At 40.9% G+C, this 25,374-nt stretch overlaps 1 protein-coding gene across 1 annotated transcript in view; it reads left to right on the top strand.

Annotated features, from left to right (window-relative positions):
- Positions 1-25,374, top strand: part of EPB41L4B (erythrocyte membrane protein band 4.1 like 4B) — a 185,055-nt gene that overhangs the window by 121,932 nt on the left and 37,749 nt on the right. The window contains exons 18-19 of the mRNA XM_059836006.1: positions 2,174-2,299; positions 13,840-13,907. Of these exons, the coding sequence (XP_059691989.1) occupies positions 2,174-2,299; positions 13,840-13,907 (194 nt within the window). The remainder of the gene's footprint in view (positions 1-2,173; positions 2,300-13,839; positions 13,908-25,374) is intronic.

The raw sequence follows: 25,374 nt of genomic DNA on the forward strand, positions 1-25,374 counted from the left end.
TCCATATCCATCTGAACAACAAATGGACAGGACTTTGGAACTTTTCAAGTTAAGAAACAAGCTTGTGTCCTAAACAAGCATCAGTTGTCTTGATTTAGCTAGTAAAATACAGTTGCTTAATCTTGCTTGACTGAAATAATATTTAATTAGCATCCAGTGTTAAAACAAATGTGGGATTTTGCATGGCCTTTAGAAATGCCACTGCTTATTGCGTTGTTCTTTCTGCTGTTAGAAATCAATACACTTAAAAGTTGACAATAATAGCATCCCTTTTAAAGTGTGTGGTAGTGCACTGTGGCTACCAAGACTATTGGTGAAGGAAAAGTTGTGCTTTCTTTACAGTTAATTTTGTCCTTTTGAGTATCTCCACTTCTCAGCTTCATGAGTACCCCAGAAAAGCCACCTATGGCAAATGAATATTTCATGGGGTTTTTTCATATGTTTGCCAGAACTACCATTATATTCAAGACTGAATAGATGACTACAGTTCCATAAGTTGCTCCAGCTAGATGCTGTCGCTTTTCTATTTAAGTATTTTCTTTTTCCCTTAGGAGAAAAGTGGGGAGAATGAAAATTCAAAAACTATGTTCATTAAAAACAGCAAATGTGGCTTGGCAAACAAACATGTAAGAATTATTAGAAATTTGCTAGAGAAAAGAATCTCATGATAGGCAATCCTTTAACAGACAGTTGATCAAAATCATACCTGGCAGCTATGGCATTTTGGATGCAGAAGTCTGCTAGACCAACTTTGCTTACACATGAGAGATATCTTGCAGTCTCAGTAGAGTTCTGCAGAGGTCTGGCTCTTTCCCTCCCATTGTTTGCAGAACAGTTTCCTCGGGCAACATAATTGCATTTGTGAGTTGGTCCAGTTGCAGAAATCGTCCCCCGAATCTTGATGTTCCCTTTTGTCTGTGATTGTTCGTGGACCTGAGAGAAAAGTCAGTAAGATCGTAGTTACAGTCAGCCAGTGGGATACCATGGGGGAGGGCAGAAGGAAGGATAAAGGAGGCAGGTTTTGAAGTTAAAGGGCTAACCATATGGTAATTTCAGTGGCTAAAAAATGACCAGTTCCCTCTTGAAATACTTTGCCAGAGGTGTACCTCAAGGATGCGCTGGACCTGGTTTACTGATGCCTTGTACCTGTTTTGGCTGTAATCTGAATGACAGCATTACATATCTGTTCTGTCGGAGTGTATACAACCACTCACTCTTTGCAGCAATGAGAGTGGAAAATGAATGCATAGTCTAGGCTTCTAATAGGTTGTAATTCAGGTTTCATTTTCAGGAAGAATAGGAAAGTTTGCAATGGTTGTTATGCCATTGCCCAATTCTTCTTTAAAAATATGTAAGATATTACAGTTTGATTGTTTAAGAGTTCACGTTTACAATCCTGGTCTCATTTATACCCTGATTTTATACTCTAGTATTACATTGTCCTTTTTTGTTTTCTCTGTTTTTCTTTTCTGCATGGGAAGTTTATTCATGCTGGCATTTCTGCTGGATGTAGTTTGTTCAAGGCACAAAACCTTTAGATCATGTTTGAACAGGTCACTAAACTAGCTGTCCTGAGGCTTTAGATTTCTGATCCAGATCACTGCATAGGTAAGGGGTTGACATCAAGTGGAAAGAGCAGCAGCAGTGTTTAAACTCCTTGGATTTTTCTTTTCTTTCTGATGAAGGAGATTTTGCTTGTCTTGCAATTATATGGAGATCCCTTCAAATCCCTCTTGTTAAATTTGCAAAGCCCCTTTACATTCTTAGGGTGATGTAAGAAACGGATGTTTGTTATAGTTGAGTGTTGTAAACCTTTCCTTCTGCCTGCTGTGGAATATTTTGAGACAATGTTTTCCTTCCTCAGTGTGATCACAGGTTTGGGCAACCCCTCCAGGGCCTGGCTGGGCTTTTTCCATGTATCTTCACTCCACATCAGTTTCCTGCTTCTATTACTTAGGCTTCCCTGAGGCTTTATTTGTCTTGAAAATAGTATCAGTCATTAAATATTTTGAAAACTTTTTATTGTAAGATGTATCTATCAGGGTATGAACATGGAAGTTTTATCCAGTATTGCTGAATCAAGTTGTTACAAGTAAAAATTTGACCTTTGACCATTTTGCTAAGTTATCTTTCTAATTTATGTCACTGTGCTTGTCTTTTATATTAAATCTAGGGTGAAGACAAGAAAGTGTCTGAAAAGACTCTTCATGCCCCTGTGTCCCCTTCTTCTGTACCTGACCATATGAAGTGCAACATCCTTAAAGCTCAAGTGGAAGCTGCTTTTAGAGTAGGAGCCCAGGTAATGGGTTTAATGTTTTGCCTTGCTAGTTTTGGCATAGCTTACACCAGTTTTCCAAAATCACGTTGATCCTGAGGAAGCACCTCATTTTATCTCAAGTATCCACATTGACCTAGCTTTCTCTAGCTGCTATACAGTTTCTTCAGGTAACTCAAAATGATTGATATGATGGAAGTAGGTAATTTGTCCTAACTGACATGATAAATACAGCCGAGAGAGGCTGAGAAAATAGGAGAGAAGGCCCCAGGAAATCTTCGTGTTTTGATTTTTTTACTTACTTTGCAGCTGAGAAACAATAACCTCTTGAGTTTTCTGAGGCTACCCACCACTCATGGAAACTGTGGTTAAGGGTGTTCTAAAGATAATATCCGTGCGTCTAGATACAACCTTTATTTTAAGGCATTAACTTTAGATGTCTGAATGTGAAATGTTAGCTAGTCTATTGTTTTCTTACTCGTTTGTGTGCTTTTAACTAAATTTCAGGCTGCTTTTTTCACTGCTTGGTCAGTGTTTACATTGGATACATCCTGTTTCAAAAACACCACAAGTCTTGTAATAATGTCACACAACTGAAAACTGCTGCTGGGTGGCATGACTGTAAAAAGTTAATTTCCCAATCAGTGGTAAATCTAAGTGAAACCGAAAATATGCGAAGTGTAATTTGTGGACAAAAGATAATGTCATTTGTGCCAAACAATAAAGCCAAATAGAATGCTTTAGGAACAAAAGTAGAGGCAGAAAGATTGGCATGACTCTTATCCCAAGTTCCTGTGGTATCCTTGTGCATATTATTTCCTTTGAATACAAATTATGTTGGTCTTTCCAACACTCTGTTTCTTTTCACAATAACGTATCAGGTCAACTTGCCCTGTAAAGGATTTTTTTAACAATCATCTTTGTGTATTTGTTGTTCCCTGGCAGATCTTTCATCTGAGAGCTAGATTACATCTGGTCTAGCTAGACCTAAGGAAGTATCAAAATTTGGTTATTCTGACTGTCCTAGATTTCAAGAACAGAAACCATAAATATGACAGCATGTGGGGGAAGGAGGTTGGGTTTTTTTCTTTTAGTTTTTGCTTAAAGCAGTTCTCTCACCTCTCTGAATTCTGTGTTGTATCATCTGTGTTTTATGCAGCATGTTTCTTGTTTGATTGCCCTTGGGTTTGCCCTCTGTTTTTCCTGAGTGTCTTTTCTACAGGATGTCATAGTATATTTCTCACATTTGTATTTTATCCTGAATATTGTTAATGGTTATGTTTGACTGGATAGTTGAAGACTGGAAGCGGTGTGTGCTGTTGCATTCAGAGTGCAGCATTACTAAGGCAAGATAGGAAATGTGCTAAACATATGCCATCTCTCAATTCACCTGCCCTGCCTTAATTTTTCACCGTGAGGCTTTCCAAGGGAGAACATCCTGGGTTGCTTTTTCATGCATGCCATAACTGTATTCTTTACCTGTTGCTATGTTGTAAATAAGTTTCAGAGCAAGCTGAGCATTCCTTTTTTCCTTCTCACCTGTGTTGTTTTGCACAAGCCTTTAGCAATCAGATTGCATTAAGTAGGTGTCTGTAAGCTTGGCCCCAATGAGAAAAGTCTTATGATTTCAGGGAGAAGGAGGGGAAGCAAGACTGTTGTAGGATAGCATGTATTGTGGAAAAATAATGGCATATGGTTCAGGTTGAAATCCCTGAAGCTTTCAGTGCTAACAGTGTATGGCTTAAAAGTTATAGCCAGTAAGTTAGGATGTCACCTTAATCATGGAAATCCTCATTCAACTACCTGCTTAGCCACAAAATTGCCTGTGCAACTAGAGATGAGTTCTTCTGCACTTGAGCTCCCCTCCTGTCAAATATGAAAGATTACCTTTCCCAGATACATTGCAAAAATAAGTAGGCAGAGACCAGGCAATGGTCAGCCATTACAGTAAGAAGCTGTGGCTAGACAAGCACTGGGAAGGGTAGGCAAAAGGTCCAGGGTGAAGGAATGAGTAGAAACGCACCATCTATCACCTAGAAAATGGGAGGAGGGAGAGGGCTACAGGAGGCCCTGACAAACCACCGTACCAGCATACCGTAAAACCACCCAGTTATCTTCTCTACTCACCCACACCAGAACAACTAGATGAATACCAGTAGCTAAGCCATTTCCCAGTGGCAGTTCAGTCACCTTCCAGGAAAAGTGAGCCAGGATTGCATTACACTGCCCAGAGACACAACGTCGTTTTGAGGGAGCAGATAAGAAACAGTTTCTTCATGGAAGACAACTTTTAACTCCATGTATTTCTCCAGGGCTGTGATCCTGCCCCTCTTTGACCCCATCTGACATACCCTTCTGCCCAGTATATCTGCAAAACTAACTGTTATCCTCTGCCTAATTCTCTCTTTTGATGCCACTTCCATATTAAATTCCTGAGAAGTCCTGCCTTCTGGCCTTATTCTTAAGACTCGAATTTCTCATCTCTTGTTTTCTCTGCTGTCATATTTCAACTTACAAGGCAGCCAGGGCAATAAGTATATCTAGGTTCTGTAAGGCACAGCCTGTATTCCTGAAGCTGTAAAGCAAGACAGGCTGATTTTGCTCATGTGCAGCATAGATCTTCCTTTATTTCATGGTGTCACAAAAAAGATGAGGATTTGCTCCTCTGTACTTTGTAAAAGGCAGGAGAAAGAACCAGACTCTGTCTTATGCACATGCTGTTTGAAATGAAATGTTCTTTTAAAGGCCCCAAAAATCTATGGTCTAACTCATCCTTTATGAAACTTCATGGGGCATCTTCATTGTACAGTTAGGTGTAAAAGCATGAGAAAAATATTGGTGCACTGTAGGATTGAATCCAAAATTAACAAACTGTTGCTTGAAATACTTGTAACAGCTCTCTCTCTGAGCAATAGGAATATTTTCAATACCATATGCTACTAACATCAGGATGTGACAAGTTTATGAAGGCAGCTCCTGCATGTAGTAGAAGAAGCTGTGTCCTTGTTGATTCTGAGAACGAAGTGAATGTTTGCAAGTGGAAAATACAAAATGAGACAGGAAATTTTCTGTAGTTTTCTTTCTTTATGGCAGCTAGACACCAACACAAGAGAGCGCCTTAGAAATGAATGATTCCAATGCTTATGATTTCGAAAATAAGAACAGGGAAAATTATGCGATACATTTGAAAATATATACTGGAAGATGGTCTTTGCACTGCTTCATTTCATAACTATGCTGAAGAGCTGTTTATTGCATTCCTAGGGGGCAATACACCATCTCCCACGGCTATAGTCCTGACTTAGAGACCGAAAATTTGTAAGTTTATGTGCTGATCACTGAGCCCTGCATGTGGTTTAGAGTTATAAAGCAGCAGGAAACTAACATGAGTGAGTTTGTTTATTTGGTGAAGATGGAAATATTTATGTGCCGTTCTGCTAGCTGGAGAATCGAACTACAGTGTGCATGGGGATGCTGGAAGCTGAATCCAGGAAGGCACTGCCACAGACACCACAGGTGAGAAACGTCAGGAACCCACACACGACTGTGGGAACCTGTGGTTTGCACAGAGCATGCCATCCAGTATCTGTAGGTCTAGAGCAAAGGAGCAGTATTTCACAACACACCTTTCAAACTGTGCAACAGGGATCTGCCACCTTCTAGCTGACAGACTGCATATCACAGTTCCCACATAATTAAGCTCCAGGGGAGCACTAAACACTGTGAAGCAACTGACATCTTTTCTTCTTTTTTTTTCCTTCCTTTTTTTTGCATTTATTCCAGACTCTTCATTTGAGAGGGAGTGGTATAAAGCAGCAGTGAGGAGCTGCCAGAACACAAAAGACCAGCTCTCCCTGACATTTAAAACCCCTTTGCAGCTTGCATGAGTCAGTGCTGATATGCTGTGATTGATCAGACTCGTTAGTATCACAAAGAGTCCCTTTTGCCAAACAGTTCATGGCCCAACTGATGGAGGAAAGATACTAGCAGGTTTCGGTTGCTATTTATATCTACTTTGGCTCCAGGCAAATCCTAATTATCCTTAGAATTAAGAACAGGCTCCTGAGCAAATGTACAGCTATCTCAGCAGGGCTTTTTCTTTTGGCAGGCAGTGTGTGTTGTGTTCTAGTAGTTTGACTTCTACAAGCAATGTTTGTATTCTCCACCTGTTACTCAAGCTTTCCTAAATCCTTGGGTTGATGTAAGTCTAGCAGGTTAGCACAGGGAAAGAACTGAGATGCTGTTTCTCAGACATCTACTGCAGCTGATTTTTGCATTACTCACATCTTTCTCTGTCTGCAGACACGGGAATGCCAAGCCCATTTTTAAGATACATTTTTGCAGTGCAGTTTATGGAAGACAAATAGAGGTGACATTACTAGCGAGCTGTTCCTCACTGACCATTATGGGTTGTTTGTTAAGAAAAAAGTGGTGGGAAAAGGTAGTTTGGAGATGCGGCCTTATTTAGAAAGAGCATACAAAATCCCATTTGATTCTGCTTTATCAGCCCCAAGGGAAACTCTTGGCTGAGGTGAGGTATCTTCTATCAGCCAGGTTTGGGTTCCTGAGCAATTGATTCCCCTGCATTGATTCTCAGTAAACAAAGGGACATTTACACTGAACAAAGGGACATTCAAGACTCTAGCCCCTTTCACACACTAACTTTCTTCACAAGCTTATACACATGTAAATTTTTAGGCCACATAGATAGCCATCTCTCTCTTCTTCCTCCCTGTCCTAGAAACAGGCACAGACCGATGATCATGTCGTTTTGCTTTAAGTATTGCAAACATGTGAGTAAGTGCAGGTTGCTTGTGCTGCCTAGAGTTGCCTCGAGGAAAGGACTGGACTGTGATACAGAAAATGTCTCAGGACATGCACGGGTACAGGTGTCATCCTGCAGCATGTGCTCTTTACATAGATGCAAGCCATGGCTGCAAATGTAAATGAGACTGGGATCTATGCATTATTTACGGTAGAAAGGGTGCATAAGTGAGGTGACTCACAGTGCTAGTCTGTCTTAGCTGCATTTTTTATGATTCTTTGCCTTTTTCATTGTGCTGTCTCCTTTAAGGAAAGCTTCAAGTGTAAGGACTTGTCAACTTCAAAGTCCACGTGCTTTTGCCATGTATTTCTAGAAAAAAATCACTGTCTTTATGTGAGCTGGGTCTTTGGAGCTTTATTGACTTAAGGGGATATGGATTCAAACCCTAATCAGGTCATGAATGAAAATAGAGTAGGTGAGGTGCAGACACTTGAGGATTTATAATCCTAGGTGATCTTTCTTATAATAGGACTTAAACAAATCCTTCTGGATCCCCAGAGGAGTTCTTAGCTTTCACTAGATGTTGACTTAAGTACCTTGAAAGGATCAGCTTTTCCAATATTTTAACCTCTTTCCATCATGAATTAGATGCTGTTTGCTTCCCTCTCCTCCTTTCTTCCCTCCCTCCACCTGTCCCTATTCACAGCACAGAGCTACTGCACAATTTGACAGTTTTCACACAGAGATCAGAACTGGAATTACGTGAGTATAACAGGTCACAGCTGAGGTGTTCAGGCTGTGGGGGAAGCTTGCACAGCTCCTTGCGTACACGATCCTTCCTTGCTAAAGCTGTTGCTGTTAGTCACCCACTTGGATGAGCAATAAACTCACTGGTGAATTTCAGGCTAAGTAAAAAGAAGTAACTGCTCTGGGACTCTCGACTGGAACAGCAGCAAGTGCAGTATCACATCAGTTATAATTGCTCATAACAATGGAATTTAGAAATGGCTCAGCTTCAAATCCTCTGTGTTCAGTCACTACAGGGAAACAGGTTTGCTCAACTTTAAAAGCGAGGCTACAGGAAATGAAGGGTGCCAGAGGTGTAAAAATACAAGATTTTGAATGTGTGTGGGCCAGGATGATCAATATGTGATACATGGCAGCTCATTAGAGGTGTGTCAGCAATGATACCTCAAAGTCAGGGAAGGAGCTGAGGAAATGATGTGGCAGCCTTGCTGAAGTACAGAAGGGGAGGGAGAATTTAGATAAACAGGATGTGGGAAAAGGGAAATCTTTAATTTATTCCCTGGGATACTGGAGGCAAATGTGGCAGTGGTGTCACAAGACTGTGACAAGACATTATGGTTATGTCAGCTATGTCTCCTAGCTGTCATGCCTGTAAGTGCTAATACATGATGAGACAAGTACTGTTAATTGTGGTGATGTGTAGGAGCTCCACCATAGCCCAGGAGACACATGGTGCCAGGCCCTGTTCAGAGGGAGAAAAACAGAGTAGTCTGTTCCCAAGAGACCTAAACGTGATGCTTTTCTGCCTTGAAAGGACACGTTTGACATATTAAAACCCCAGGGTAGGTTTACCTTGGCAGGGCGTTCTTTCCGATAACGTGTTGCTTAGCCTGTATTATCTAACGAGATCAACCAACAATCGGCATGGCTGACAAATGACAAAAATGCTGATGCAGAGCTGAAAAATCTGGTATGCTTCAGGCCTCCTTAGCATTGTTACAGAGCCAGAAAGAGCCAAGATAGAGAAGTATTTCCAGGCCACTGCAGTGAGGGCCATTGCTTCCTTACCTTTGAAGATCTCCAAACACGTGAAAGCTGTGTTGCTCCCCCTTCCTTTCTGTAAGTGGGAACTTTGTGAAATTACTGAATAAAAGACATCATGTGTTGCACATGAGCCTTCCAGACCCTTGTCTTTTTCAGATGAGAACCTGACATTCCCCCTTGGCGACAGTGATCAGATTCTTCATGCAGTCTTTTTTGCTGATTCAAGATATTGCTATTGTGGATCAGATGGGGTGAGAGCTGCAGCGATGCCCCTTGTGATGGAGGAGAGGCACAGAGGGCACTAGCTCCCCAAGGTGCTTGCTTGAGGTTTGAAGAACACAGCCTGCCTTGCCCCTTGGAGGCTCACCAGCCCACAGTCTCAGCCAGAATTAGTCGTCTGTGCAGAAGCACAGAAAGCTGCAGCCAAAGTTGTGTCTTTCCTGTGTTCTCTCACTTGGTACATGCCCAGTGCAACCAATTCCCATTTTGAGGTTCCTCATCATCCTGGGGCTAACTCTTCCTTCAGAAGAAAACAGGCTGTTCACTAGGCAAATTCAGCCACCGGGGCTTATGAATTCATGTGTGGAGTTGCTCCCATGGGTCAGAAAGTGTTCCCACCCCTGCTGGAAAGCTCAGCAGGGTCTGATGTGGCATCCCTGGAGCATCCATCCCCTCTCTAAGGCTCCAAAGGATCTGGCTGCTGGGACAGCAGCAGGGGTTGTGGGTGCTCAGGAGCTGACTGAAAAGCAGTCTGAAAACTGTCAGGATCAGCCTGGCAGCCCATAGGTAGATCGCTTAGGCAGCTGTGGGCAAAATTTGATATTACTTAGATGCTTTTCTCCTCTTTTCATCTTTTGGTGAAATTAGTCTTTCTTAGCAATCATCTACGAAGAGAGCCTGTACAATGGCATTTCTGTCCAGGCATGTTTCTTGTCTCTAGTATGATCAAGTAATGCTTTACCTTTGTTTCTAACACCATCCAGAAAGTTAATGGCATATGAAATTGTAACATCAATAATTTTTCTTTTGCTCTGGGCCCAGTGCAGATAAGAAAAGAGAATGGCATTTTGCGGATGGATTATATGGATCGACCTTTAATTTTGTTTGGTTTGCAGTCTGATAGTCAGAAGAGCCAGCTTGTTTCTCTTGGGTAATTATTAAATGAATCTGCTTCTGTATAAATGAAGTTTCCAGGTCTGCTATGCCCTGAAACCTCTCCCTCTCAGAGCAGCAGCCTCTGGGTGAGGGGAGAATCTGCCTTAGTTAAGGAGATCTGAGCAGGTCCATGCTGCTGCCGCCTCTGTCCTTCTTACACAGCTCAGTGCTGGGCTTTCTGTGGGTGACAGAGCCTCTGCCCGGCTCTCCATATACGTTCCCCACCAGGTACTTCCTGCTAGCCTTGGCTAAACTCCCTTGTTCCACTGATGGAAGGCATCCTGCAGTGGAAACACAAATCCTGGCCCTAGCACATGCACTTGTTTTCAAACGAAGGCAAACCATCTGGGAATTATATTGTGAGAGTTGTGTACAAGTGTAACCTTTGTTTTACATTCACATCTTTTCAGTAAGGCTGAGGAAGTCCTTGTGTGGTGAGTGTCATTTGCTGAGTTAGGAGGAAAAAATAAAAGAAACATACTGTCACCTGATGACTTACTGGTCTCCTTCTGAAAACAAACAAACCAAAACCCAACAAGCCAACAAGTAAAACAAGGGCCATACAGTTCTTGATGGCTGAAGCCCTTTGCAGAAATGTTTGCAGGTATAACATTTTCCTATGTCTGCTCAAGTCTTATGAGGAGCAGCTGAGGGAACTGGGGTTGTTCAGTCTGAGGCTGAGGGGAGACCTCATCACTCTCTACAATTACCTGAAAGGGGGTTGCAGAGAGGTGGGTGTTGGCCTCTTCTCCCAAGTGACTAGCGACAGGACAAGAGGAAATGGCCTCAATTTGCACCAGGGGAGGTTCAGGCTGGATATTAGGAAAAATTTCTTTACTGAGAGAGTGGTGAAACACTGGAACATGCTGCCCGGGAAGTGGTGGAGTCACCCTCACTGGAGGTGTTCAAGGAACGTGTGGATGAGGCATTGTGGGACATGGTTTAACGGGCATGGTGGTGTTAGTTGATGGTTGGACTTGATGATCTTACAGGTCTTTTCCAACCCTAGTGATTGATTCTGTGATTCTGTGATTCATCCATAGGCATGGAGGAGAGGTACAGGGCAAGGAGAATTACCCCCTGCTTATTAATGTGTACCTGCCAATGCACACGCGTGACACCCAGTGTGCATGCCTGCATCACCTGAGGATGTTCAGGCCTCTCCATTTCTTTAGATGCTCCCTCTCTCCCTCCAGTTTGGCATGGGATTACTTGCTCACTGGTCTGCAGTACTTACTTGTGGGTACAGGAGTCTCTTCTGTTCTCTAAAGCATGAGTAATAACCGAGAAAATTAATACCAAGAGAAGTTCCTTAGGATGCTGATTATGCCATTTAGGAATACACCACTTCTTGAGATGCAGATTTAGCCTTCCAATGTAGAAAAGACAAAAGAGAGTGGTAATGTAGTCAGAGAGCTGAGAAGAAACCAAGGGTCAGCTGTTAGGGACTAGTACAGTGAAGCCCTCTAGACTGGCTAATGAGGTCCATGACTTACAGTTTTTAAGTAGGGGGAATCTTAATCATTTCATTCCTGGTCACAGCCCCTGCACTGCATCCTTGATCTCTGTATTCTCTTTTCTATTGTTATGTGCAAGTGCATCTTAAAATGCAGCTCAATTAATATGGTGAAAATTGGAATGAAGTAGAATTTATGGTTTTAAAAAGTAGCCAATTTGACACATAATAAGCAGCTAGCTTGTCAGGCTTAACAATAAAATGTTAAGACATCAGCATGGAAGAACAGACTGTGTATTAAGTTTCTGACAGCTGGATTCATGTTTACAGCTTTCTGAAACCCAACAGCTTTATAAAAAGCATTATAATTTCTGTAGAACAAAGAAATACTACTTCACTGCTCATCTGTGCCAACAAAGAATGATTTTCAATGCTTTCCCTCAATTCCTTAAAAAACACTTCCTTTCCTTTCAAGAAAGCACTAGATTTTGAAAAAACATTATGCTAGACAGAGCTACTAGAAGACCAGTAAAAAAAAGTTTTCTAGAGCTGAGCTAAATTTCTTAAAGTTATGAATTTATTAAAATTTAAAAATTGCACTCCTGCTCCTGAAATTATTCACAGTGTGACGCTAATTCACTGAAAACCTTAGCTGCAAAACATTTGGTGGCTGAGTTACAATGGTGGTGGTGGTGTCATTATGTCCCACTTTTATCTGATTCCTTAATGTTTAGAGCCCAGGACTGAGGAAATCTCTGGCTGGGGCTGATTAAACCCAAATACGTAAAAGCAGTATGTTGGGGTGGAGCTTCTTCAATACCCACTGCTGAACCTGTTCTCCTCTGAGTAAACTAGCTTCATCTGTGTAAACTAGCCCCCTAGGAGAGGGACAAACCTGCTGATGAGGTTCAGAGGGTCCCCTCTCTGCTGATGTTTGTTTTGGTATTAATATACAAGGTGCAACAACACTAATAGGAAGGGTTACAGAAGGACTTATCTCAAAATGCTCCCTAACCCATCACCTCAGGTACTTTCCTAGGCTGGAGAAGGCCTACGACAGAGTTCGCTTTCTGCCACGCTCCCAGTGGTTCCAGTTTAATTGCCCATACAGTTAATTGGGTGTACAAGCTGGAACAGTCTCTTCCCACCATGGCTGATGCTCTGGTAAATAATGACCTGGGAAGTAGCAATGGGGGTTTTGTTCTCTCTGGCACAAGGGAGAAACAAACCTAAAAATATCACAACTTGGGCAATTTCCCCAAGCACTGAGAATCCCTACTGATATTTTGTAGTTCATTGCTAAAGTACAGAAGAAACTCAGCTTACATTTTGTTTCTTTTTCTTATGAGTACCCTCAAATGGAATATATCAGTTTGTGTTGAATGGAAGGTCTCACGTCAAATTTACAATATTTTTACATGCCTGTAAAATCCTTTGATTTGGATTTGATGGATTTGAAGGAACCTGTCTCATCCTTTTTGAAGAGGATGAGACTGACACATTTAGTTCTATTTGATCTGGACTGATGGCCTCAAATTATTGTGGTTTAGATATTGAACACTGAAAAATCACTCTGTCGTAGGCCCGTATCAGTTTCCTTCTATGCATTTAGCAGAATGGAAATGTCAGAGCCTGCAATGTCCATTACCAATTTGGAGATACTCTTGTGTCTTCAGCCAGTATTTTCTGTAGAGGGGTGCAGTGTTGCACTGACACTGGCATTTATATGTGGTTTGTGGAACCCTGCATCTCAATTGAAGAGTGTAATCTACCAACACCTGCCTGAATTGGGCGTTTCCTCAGTAATCAAGGAATTTTCATGTAAGTCATTTTCCAGTACTAGTATTTTCAACCCTATAGACAAATGGTATGTGAGAGACAGGACTCTAATTTAGCAGAGAGCAGTAGTGGGTGAGATTTTCTGTGAATTGCATGTACAGTGTGATTATATGTAGGGGATCCCAATTTTCAATTAATTTTTCAAAGACTGAATAAAAAGTTGGCATCATTGTTTTGATTAGACTACATAAATATTTATTTTACTCCAATTAAAAGAACAACTCAACTACAGTATGTTTGCCTGGGGATTTTTATTTCTTCTCAAATGCTTTCTGGAGGAACCATAAATATCAGTGTTTCTTTCCTTCTCCTCCTTTATCCCTATCCAATTTCTTCCTAACACTATTGCTCTGCACATTGTCTATTGTAGCTCATCACAGTAAATCTCAACTGTAGGAGGTGAAAAAAAAAAATACTGTGCCTTTTAAATCTGGGCAGAGTAGTCATTTTGGGTATTGCAGTTTCTGGGGTGCTTACAGGAACATTTTTTTTAATAAACAGATGTATTATCATAAGTGTATGGATGTTATACTAAACTTTGTCTCCTTCTTTTAACAGGCTGTGAAAGAAGAGACCTCTTTTGTAAACCCCAGTAAGAACTCCAGCCTGCAGGACCCTAATGTAAGGTCTGTTGCTTCTTGTCCGTAGGGAAAACATCAATAAATGCAGGATATTGTGAGGCATTTTCCAAACATTATCTCAAGCAGGTGTTACTGGTCAATTTGCTCATCCCAAGTTGCTGTGTAAAGTTCACCAAGCAATGACCTGTAACTTCTAGCCTGGCAGGCCATGATTTTCCTGTTTGTTTGACCAAGGGGCTGCAAAGTCTACTTCATATTTAGAATCACCCACTTTTATCTTGTGCCGTTGCCCTTTTCAGACCTCTACAAAACTTTCTTAGGACCACTGAGAAAATTCATCACGTATAGAATCATAGAATTCTTTAGATTGGAAAAGACTTTTAAGACCATCAAGTCCAATCATTAACCTAACACATGCTAAGTCCACCACTAAACCATATCCCTAAGCGCCTCATCCACATGTCTTTTAAATACCTCCAGGGATGGCAACTCAACCACCTCCCCGGGCAGCCCGTTCCAATGCCTGACAACGCTTTCAGTGAAGAAATCTTTCCTAATATCCAATCTAAACCTCCCCTGGTGCAACTTGAGGCCATTTCCTCTTGTCCTATCACTTGTCACTTGGGAGAAGAGATCAGCACCCACCTCTCTGCAACCCCCTTTCAGGTAGTTGAGCAGAGCGATAAGGTCTCCCCTGAGCCTCCTCTTCTCCAGACTGAACAACCCCAGTATGTTACACAGTGACCTATTTCTTTGTTTAATAGAAATGGTTTTCATGTATTGTCTTTGCCACAACACCCTTTGTTTGGTTCCTGTTACTTCCAGAAGCGGTTCAAGAGAACCTGGTTTGTAAAGCCCCATGTGATTTGGAACGTGGCTAAAGACTTGTTTTCCTTACTCACCTTTGCTGAACTTCTGCATAACATCTGTAGAAAAGCCTTTACATTTCACATTTTGTAATAGATTCTCCCCTTCATCATGCTAAGCTGTAAATGAGTTGTGTGCTTTGTGCGGTGAAGTTCTAGTCAGCATGAGTAAGGATGGCAACCTGGCTGCAAAGCTAATTTTACTGTTTTCTTTTGCACACATCCAAGCTTATAAATTCATAAAAGTCACTTTGGAGTTCTCTGTATGCAGCTGTCCGATGTATATTTGTCTAATACTTATTTTTATCTGGTTTATGTCAAGCGTTGTTTCCTCTACAGTCAGTTGTGCCAAATGAAATGGTGTTGTTTTATTGCTTTGTGTCTGTGTCCTGGACATGCAAATATACAAGTAATCAATGCTCAGGGGTAGACCAATTTTAACAGCCTGCATTCAAAACTCAGCGAATAATGCAAAATAAATTCAGTGTCTAACCAATTCTCTTTCTCCTTCAAGTGGCTTCCCTTTCTACAGGGACATATGCACCTTTGCAGACAGCCAGCATGTGACCTATTTGCCAATAATATCCTCTATAACCTCTATTTTGTGGACTTGGATGGACATAAATGAGCCTTTGCTCTGCTAGGAATTGCATCTGAGTAGAGCTAAGGGTTAGTTCATACTGGTCAGGCAAGTCACCTGAGAGTTTTTCTCTTCTTTAGTTGAGAAATACATAAATATCCTTTGTACAAAAACCCTCCCTGTGGAATATAATTTTTATTCCTGCAAGCACCTATGCAGACATTCCTGTAGACAACACCTGTGTGAATGTTTGAGGAATGTTTGTTTGCTGAAATATCTTGCCAGTTGAAACCAGTATCTGTCACAGCTATTTAACAATACTCCACTCTTTTCATGCAAGGGATTTATAGCAGGGACAGTGACTTCACCTATTTAATTACTGATGACTGTACAATGCACTAGCAAAATGCTCTGTTTTTTCCAAACACAAGACACTGGGAAATTTGTTCAGGCTAGCTAGTAAGCAAACATGCAGTTTTGATCATTAACTGAAGTATGAATTGTTCATACAAATAGGGAAATAGAAGGTGAGGAAGGAGAGCAGTAGTGCTTGTTTGATTAAAGAACTGTGCTCTCTTTGCTACCATTTTGTCTGCTCATCCATTGCCACTCTGAAGATTACACTTCTAATGAATTAACTGCCTGGATATGGCCTGTAATCCCCCTGAGCAATTATTTTAGCATCTGCCATGGCAGACTCAATTTAGCTAACAATTGCTATAGCTCTTTGTAGAATTAGTTCTGGTTCAACTAGTAAGTACTCATATCTATGTGTGGTATAGCCACTTCTGCTACAATCGGGTCTCCAACCATTTTGCTGGACATGGCCTCAGAATGGTGTATAATGTGCTTATGCAAAGTCATCATGTATCAGTCAATTTATTCACTTGTTTTCTGTGTCTGTTGGCAAACTGTGGATCTTTCTATATCAAAGTCATTTTAAATATGGGATGAAAACCCACAGCTGAAGCTGTAATTGCACTATTTTGTCAACTTTCAGGAGGGGAAAGCTTGTGAAATTTGCTCTGTCATTTGGTGCACAGGCTGGAAGTGCAAGGTTCGTCTCCTGATCTTCCTGTTAATAGCTAACCTGTACACATCAGACTAAGCTGCAGGAGGATGTGGGACCACAGAAGAGTAGAGTCCTCTCTCCTCCCTGCTTTTGGAAAGCAGTGATGTGTGTCTCTGTAGCTTTCCCTCCTCTGGATAGGATTTTTTTTCCTCCCAGATTGTGTCAAGTGCTGGTTCCCACATTCGGTGAGGAAAAAGCTGGTGACTCAGTACCCCAACACGTGCTGCAGTGTCCTAGCTTACACTTTCCTTATTCCACAGTTAAGACTGATATAGTGCACAATGAATTGGGACACAGTCATACATTCCCCTTGCTGACCCTGCTGCTTTGCTGATAACCACTAGCAGAGCAGCAGATCCGGACAGTGACAGTAGGCAAAGTTGTACGGTTACCTCAGCTGGATCCATCCAGGCTGCACATGACAGAGCTCTCAGCTGAACAAAGTCAAATGAGAGCAACTAACAGGAGGGGAATTTCGAAAGTGGGTTAAATAGGAGAGCCACGAGTTATCTTGATAAGACACAGGAGTCCTACCAAGAAGAGTTTGATGTATCTTTATTACAGCTCTGTTGTGACAGAGTTGAGAGCACACACATTTTCATCAACACCCGAGTAATACGTACAGAGAAGTACAGCCCAACTATATAGCTGGGGCATAAGCTTTTTGGACAAGGCAGAACATATTGTTGGTTTATGGAGCAAGAAATACCTGGAAAATTGTGTTATTTATGTATTTGCGGTTTTTTGCTTTTTATACTGCCTGTATCGAATCAAGAAGAGATACTGTTAGTTTGCAGTTACCACCTTGCATAGTGAGGCATGCTTTGTTAAGGCATGTAGTAAAAATATGTTTATGTGAACATTGGTCTAGTTTGGAATTTGCAATGCCAGTCATTTTGCAATGATTTTTAAAGGTACTTCTTTTGGGATGCAGGGCCCAAGTCTGCAGGGGAGGCAGTGATCATGTCAGTCTCTTTTATGACCGACAAGAGGAATTCATCTTCCACTAGAGCTAGAAAAGCCTTTCCAACAGAACGTTTTCTTCTTTAGTGTTGTAAGAGGAGGACCTGTCATGGTGCCAAATGGGCCAGAAGGGATTATGAGAAAGTAACAGAGGTATTTCCCTGTCTGTTGGAAAATTCCTTACACCCAGGTATCTAACTCAGTGTCCAGGTGGAAGTGTCGAGGGAGAAGTGTTCAGGGAGAATTCACTGATTAGGTATATAATTTAATTCAGGTTTGAGATTACTGCATGTTCTTATGTATGGTTTTGGTAAGGCTCTCACCACGTGCCTCCAGCTGGGATTTTTTTATTTGACTCTTTTAGCCTTGAGAGGTCAGGGTTCAGGCTGTCTCCTAGGACATATAAAAATGAAAATGTAGTCACCCAGTTTGTTATCACCTCTGGTCGCACTGTCCTCTTGACTAGAGGCCCTGCCCATCTAGCGATCAGGGATGCAGAGGTTTCTCTCCTGCAGCATATCAAGTGGATGTGAATCACATAGTCACCTTTTCACCTTTTTATAAACCTCACGCATTTCTTAGTAAAGGGATGGGCTGCTAGAAAGATAACCTCTTGAACTTTCTTTCCAGAAATTTCCCACCTAATTGCCAGCCTGCTTCATTTGTTAAATGTAATAAATATATGGCTAACCACAGAACCCCATCAAGATAATTCCTTCCCTTATTCCTCTCCTTATTCAAAGCTTTGCCAGACAGAAGCACCATCTGTGCAACTTCCACAATGCCTATACACAAACCTCTCCTGAAAACTCTTTGAAGTGTCTGTTTTCTCTCCAGCTACAACCACCTGGGTAAGCCTATAGTGTGTATAAGTGTGTGCATGTGCACACAGATTCTCCCACACAGAGTTTGGCTGTATTTAACATAAAGGTCTATACATTTCTTATTTTGATCTCTTCTTTAAATATGTCTGAATGTAATCCCCAGTATAACTCTGCTGCACCAGCTTCAGGAATTCTAGTTTGTGAAGAATTAGACCAAATTAGTACAGACGTCAGGAATTGCTAATACTGTGGAACCAGACAAAATACTGGTTGTTCTCAGGCATAGCCTGTTTGCCAAGCCAAACTTTCATCTTGGGACAAGTCAAACGGTGGAAATGTTAGCAAAAATGCCTAAAGTTAAAGAAAGGACAAGAGGAAATGGCCTCAATTTGCACCAGGGGAGGTTCAGGCTGGATATTAGGAAAAATTTCTTTACTGAGAGAGTGGTGAAACACTGGAACATGCTGCCCGGGGAAGTGGTGGAGTCACCCTCACTGGAGGTGTTCAAGGAACGTGTGGATGAGGCATTGTGGGACATGGTTTAATGGGCATGGTGGTGTTGGTTGATGGTTGGACTTGATGATCTTACAGGTCTTTTCCAACCTTAGTGATTCTGTGATTCTGTGAAAGTTTGGTAAGCAACTGAAATAAAATCAGTAATACAGGAATTATCTGGCATTTATTGGATTTGCTGATAAAGTATTTTTTTGTTCATGGTCACTTGGAGCTTAGGGAAGTTTAGATTTGGGTCTGATTCGGGTGGTTGCAGGTCTTCAAGAGCTGGTACATGTAAACACTAACACCTTCTTCATCATTGGCTAGTTAGTCTTTGTTTTGTGAGTAGTTGTTTACTGTTACACACACAAGGCTATCCCGATGTTAAAATATTTAGATACACTCTTTTGAGGTTATGTTTTGAAAAATGGAAATAGTAACTGACATTGTTTCTGAGAAATTTTAGTTATTTATCATAGAATTATAGAACTATTGATTGGAAGGGACATCTGGAGGTCATCTAGTCCACCCTCCTGCTAAAAGCAGGACTGTCACAAACACTAGATCAGGTCAGCCATGGCTTTGTCTAGCTGAATTTTGAAAACCTCCAAGGATGGAGATTATATAGCCTCTTATGCAAAATACTGATCAAATGTGTAAACGCAAATTCCTGCATTTCTGAAGCAGCTGCCCAAGTGTTGTCAGTGAAGAAGCCCTCTTCAACTGAAGCCCTCAAGTTAGCTGGTCAGTTATTACTGTTCTTGTCGCTGTTGCCACTTGCTGTTGTGCACCATGTGGTGCTTTTATGGACTGCAATATTTATTTTCCCTTCTAACATGCTTTTGGATTGCTACCAGCTTTGGCGTGCTTTACATCCCACATGGTTGAGGATTTGTCTGTGGATTTCTTTCTGTTTAGACCAACTGCTGCATCACCCTTTGTTGATCCTTGTTATCCAAATTATCTCATCTTTCATAGGATTGCAAATAGAAATATTCTTCTTATGTGGGAGTAGGTATAAGCACCAGCTGGTGCTTTGTGCATTCATTTATTCTCATTTTCTTTGTAAATCTTCCCATCCAAAACCAAATTATGCTATTACATTAGGACTAATTACATTAGGAGCTGCTCAACACGTAACATAAAATTAAATGTTATCTCACAGAGCTTGATGATGCTGCACACCAGAAAAGAAGGGTGGAAAATACTAAATTATATCAAGTTATACAGGGTACAGATGAATCAGAAGTAATTGGAGGCACTCGTCTGAATGCCCAATGCAGAGTAAGCTTTGGTCATTCAGATTGTCAGAATGAGCTTCCCCTGCTGTGGCTCATGCATCTGATGTACACTAGTCTTTGAATTTTGCTGCCTTTCAATTTATGTGAATATTTCCTACACCTTTTCTGACCAAAGTGATGATACATCTTAGATATAACTTTTGTGTATCATCAAGGTAGGTGTGTCCCTCAAAGTAATGTCTGCATTCTTGTGCTTTTCCCTTTCCTTTCTCACCTGCACAGACTATATTAATATCTGAATTATCATCTCTTGGTATCTGAGCTAACATCCTGCTGGAGTACCTGGTGCAGCGTGAATCTCAACCAGTTTTTTCAGAGAACTTTGGCTCTCTGCAGGTGATATGATCATATGAGCAAGGTGCAAAGCGTACTGGTATTTGCCTAATCTGTACACATCTTGGATCTGAAACTAACAACTCAGTATCTGTCTTTATACACACACTTCCAGTGAACGTCAGGGTAGCTTGCCAACAGCATATAGGCATGTGCACAGGGCATTTGTTCTAGCTTATCCAACAATATGTACTCTGCGCACTGACTTTTTCTATCAGTTGCACTGACTTAGGACTCTTTGGAATCATAACTCAAGACAACTTTTTTTTAAGAAAAAAACCAATTTTTCTGTTTTGTAAGGAAAGCTAGGGTTCTGGAGTGGTGGTAGTAGTGTTCTCAGAGAAATGGAATTTATTGTACAGCTACTTATCAGCTGCTCAAGACTTCAAGGCACATGAACTGATTTTTATTTAGAAATTTCAATTGATAGAGATGGCTGTGGCCCACAAAACTCTCTTGGACACTGTATCTAACAGCAGTTCTTAGAAAGATTGCAAAGTAACACCAGGTCTTCAAGTCTGGGGCCTTATCCATGGACAGTTTCTGGGTAGGTGGTTTCTAAGCATCACAGAGCTGAAGTTTTGGACCAGCCATCCAGCAATAGCTGTGGTACGCAATAGCCGTGGTACGCAATAGCCACATCACCCCACATTGCCATTTGGAGGCTAATAATAGGTGTGTCACCTGGATGATTATGGACATCTTGTTTCCTCAAGTTAAAGACTTCAGTTCCCTAGAATAATAGACATATACAAAAGAACTTTTAGGCAGGTCAGAATTGAAGCTGATCAAAAACTATGTGCTTGGTTTTACCTGACATGAACTTCAGTGAATCCAAGCAGGTTGTGTTTTCTTAGAATCAGAATGGACTTTATGAGGTAGAGTCTGAAACATAACATTTCCATATCTCCTTCTAAATGTATTGTGAAATATTCTAGGAAAACTAAAACCTTTATCTATGTTGACTTCTTCCTAACAAATATTAATTTCTTTTAAAAAGCTGCTTTTTCATTCAATCTTCATCCTCAAAAATAAAGAAACATTCATTCTCCAACTGAAACATTTCAACCAGCGTTTCCAAACACAAAGTGAATAGCTAAATACACATCAGCCTGGCCTCAATCCAGTGGACAGGTAAATGGATCTGCTACTATGGCTTTTTACAGGAACCTCACCCAGTAATTTCTGCATCAAAGTCATAACTTCAGGCTGAACTGTTGCATACCCTTTGCATGCCAGTGTGCATTAAAGATTGCAGATAGGACACCTAGCTATGTTCTTCATTCGGGTATTAAAGACCTCTTTGACCTATTGCCTGAAGTCAGATGCTGATGAACTGTTTGCAATTGTATTCTTAATCTCCGAACTACAGAGAAAGGAGCAGTACTCAGACCTTTCAGACAAGGTTAAGTTGATGAAATACCGAACTCGAGGTGCATTTCTTTGGCTGTGTCCCTTAAACTGCACCTAGGCTCTTTGGAAACCACAGTGTTTATAATGGCTGTCCTGGTTGCTGTGTGGAGAGGTAGGATTTGTAGCTCAGTTTGACCTTAGATACTGGGTGTTGACCTGCAACATTACTCTGAGCTGGGGGAAGAGAATAGTTTCTGTATCATCATTACCTATCTGTTGGACCACAGGAGCATCACATTTTCGTCTCAACTGCAGATACATTTTCATTACAAGGACAAGGGAGGGGAGGGAAATTTTTCCTTTAAAAGAAACAGAACTGAAGTGAGGAGGATAAGGAAAGCCCACAAGCTGTTTTTGGATCAGGCTGCTGCTCTGTAGCAAGGAGCTTTGTTGTACATCTGCAATCTATATACAAGCCCAGTTTAAAAATAAAAAAAAAAAAGAAAAAAACCCTTTATTCAGAAAGTTTGATGCTGGCAATAGCTTTCAAAAGTCCACATAACCTTTTGGAGAGCTAACCTATCTTCTGAGAAAAGCTACCATATCAGAGTGAAAAGGCACATATTATTGTTTCTTAGCTTCAGATGGCCATAACTTTGGAAAAGAAATAAAAGTGTGAAACACTTAGAGCACAGACTGAGAAAAGATTTGCATATCTGTGTTTGTTTGCTTAGTTTGTTAGGCTTGTTAGACTAGGTCTTTGACATAGGCTATCACATATTTTTCCTTTCTTCCTTGCTTTTTCTCCCCAAGATTTCACTACCATGTTCCTACTCAAAGGGAGTTCTGAAGCTAAAAATCAGCCAGTGGGGTTTTTTTTTCCCATGAGTCAGCACCTGAAGGCAGGTCAACCTTCATGCAGATGGCTGTATCCTTGTAAATCATGGAGCTTTTACCCTCTACCTCTTGGCCTTAGACTGGGAGTATGGAGGGAGAGAGATTGTTCCAGATGGCAAAAAAGGCACAGACAGAAGCAAAGAGGATAAAGCCTGTTAAAGAAAAAAGCAGAAAGAGGGTTTCCCCAGCAAACTGTGATGGTTTTAAAATTCTGAACTGGATCTTCCAGGGAAAGAGAAGTTGTTTTATCCCTTTCAGCTTACTAGGTGCACAATCGTTTGCTCCCACACGGCCCACTTGCCACGTTTCAAACAAGTACAGAGGTCTGCCTGGAGCCAGCTTAGCAGGGGTGAGGAAGGCATGTCAGTCTGTGGAAGCTACGGTATGCAAAGGGGTGGTGCAGGCAGCAGCATAGCCGCAGCCCTGCAAACTGGTCTCCCCATTACAGCTGAGCCGGGGTGGGACCCCCCGAGTCCCTCAGCACGAGCACCTACATCATGTCCCCGAGGAAGTTTCAAGCTAAATCAGTGGACATCTGTGGTCACCTGTAATGTTCCAGAGTGCATAATTTTTGTGAGCAGTTTTGGTTTCAGTAGCCCTGTTGGCTGCTACTCTGAGAACAAAATTAATTTCTTGGTTTTGGGGGGATCTCTCTCTAGGACTTGTTTATGTTTCTGTGCAGGCTTGTGAAACGAGCTGAAGCTGGTTCAGCAGAGCGTGCTGGCTTCTGCTCAGCAGTGTGCTGGGGCTTTCACTGCACGGCCAGTTTCTGATGACCTGCCACTGCATGCTGACATTCCTGGTTGTTATTGTCATTCTCATCAGGAAGTGACAGATTTTTATGTAAGGTGCCAGGACATTAAGTAAGTCTTTCTTGGTTCAGTACCTTCATTTTTATGCTGTAGTGGTTGGATACTGATATAGGAAAAAGGTTTCTTATGAATTAATGACATTGAAACAGAACCTTGTAAAGGAACTGTAACACACTGCACATTTTCTTTTTCTTTTTAAGTCTGAGTCCCACTGATCCTCCAGCACTTCAAGTTTTGTTCAAGCTCACATAAGTTACTGCATATTGGACTTTACACTACAAATGGTGTTATCTGCACATAATGACTCTATTTAACTAGCCAAAATAATTACAAGGCTTCTCTTCAAGAATCATGTTTTTCTTCTATAGAAGATAATATATTCTGCCTGTAGAATTCAAAAGATAACAATAGAAATTATTCTGCTTTATAGTTGCTTCTTTTTCACAAATATCAATGAGATCTTTTGTAAGAGTTTGTGTGATATTAAAAGCCTGCCACTTTTAAAACACAGATCAGGCTCTGAGTTAATCAAGCTGAGCACTTCTTGCATCTGGTTGCTGAAGTGAGAGTAGCAACCGTTTTGATCATGTTCACACTGAGAAATAGTGTTTGGAGATGAAAGAGGAGCTGTCACAGATTTTTTAGGCTGTTGTGGAAAGAACTAACCTATCAAGGCTTTAATGAGGGCAAAAATCCAGCTGTGCAGTTGGTAGACCTAGTCTAATATTTCATCTCGTGCTTATGGCAGTCTGGATTCAGTCAACCTCTTTGTCTTGAGGCATTGCCACTGCTCCTTTTTTTCATTCAGAGGCAGCTTCAATTTACACCCTAGCTAACCTACAGCTTCTCGAAATGTGCAATTAAATGGTGCTTGTGGCCTGATAAACATCAGGGGAAAGACAGTCACTGCATCCAGCCTCTAACAAAAATGACGGCAAAATTTTATAATAAAGGGAAAGAAGTTTTGCTCTTAAAATTGTATTGCTTTTGCAAAATAAGTGAGTGGGATATTTTACTGGCATGATACAAAATACAAGTAAAGTTTATCTGAGCAGTTACAATCACTGAAATAGGAGTAGGTGTGTCTAGTGTTACTGTATCTTGGCTTTTATTTTTATTGTTCACTTGAAAATTTGCAGTATTCAAAGGAAGATAATAAGTTTTGCATCTATTTGTGGATTAAAGAGTAGGTCCTCTTTGGTTCTCAGACACTTTTAATCACAGTTGAGTGAAATTTTTCATGTGAAACTTTTTTCAGAATGAATTCAGACTTAGAACTTTAAAACGTTTCACATATAGAAATCAGTTTCATAACTTGCTTTGACATCATTATAAACTGCTTTACTTACAAAATTGCACAATATATTTTCAGACAAAAAATTGATTTTGGCAATTGAAATAACTGCTTTGAAAGTCCCACCTCCTCCCCTTTTTTTAAAATTGCAAATCGTGAGAATCAAAAGGAGATATACAGGCTTTATAGAAGGAAACTTTTAAAAGGAACTGAAATTATTATTTCAAATTTTTCTTTGCGTGCAAATATCTGATTTACTTTCAATACAGATTATAATGTTGTCTTGAGAAATTTGAAGTAGCCATGAACTGGAAATAGATTTGTTACCAGCTTTGCTGTTACACACTTTGCTGTTTCCTGAGCCCCTTGATAGTATTAGTGCATCGCTTGTTACCATTTTGAGGAAACATTTTTCAACTCACAAGTAGTTTATACCACTGTTTTTGTTCCTGCTTTCACTGGGTTGATGAAAAGGTTTAAAACTTGTAAGTACCCTCTTATAAAGGTATTGGAGAATTGTGACAACTACTCATTCAGAGCAAGAATTTCAGCTGATAATAATGGCATTACACACATTCACACCCCTTGAGGATTTGGCCATCAGATCCACTTGTTAAACGTGTCTTAACATATTTATCCTGCTTATGTCAGAACTTGAATTGAAAATCACTTTGGGTAAATTTAACTAGTAATTTTTTTCAGTTGTCAAAAGCCACCTTTGG

The sequence above is a fragment of the Gavia stellata genome, chromosome 3 (assembly GCF_030936135.1).
Source record: "Gavia stellata isolate bGavSte3 chromosome 3, bGavSte3.hap2, whole genome shotgun sequence".
Classification (NCBI taxonomy): domain Eukaryota; kingdom Metazoa; phylum Chordata; class Aves; order Gaviiformes; family Gaviidae; genus Gavia; species Gavia stellata.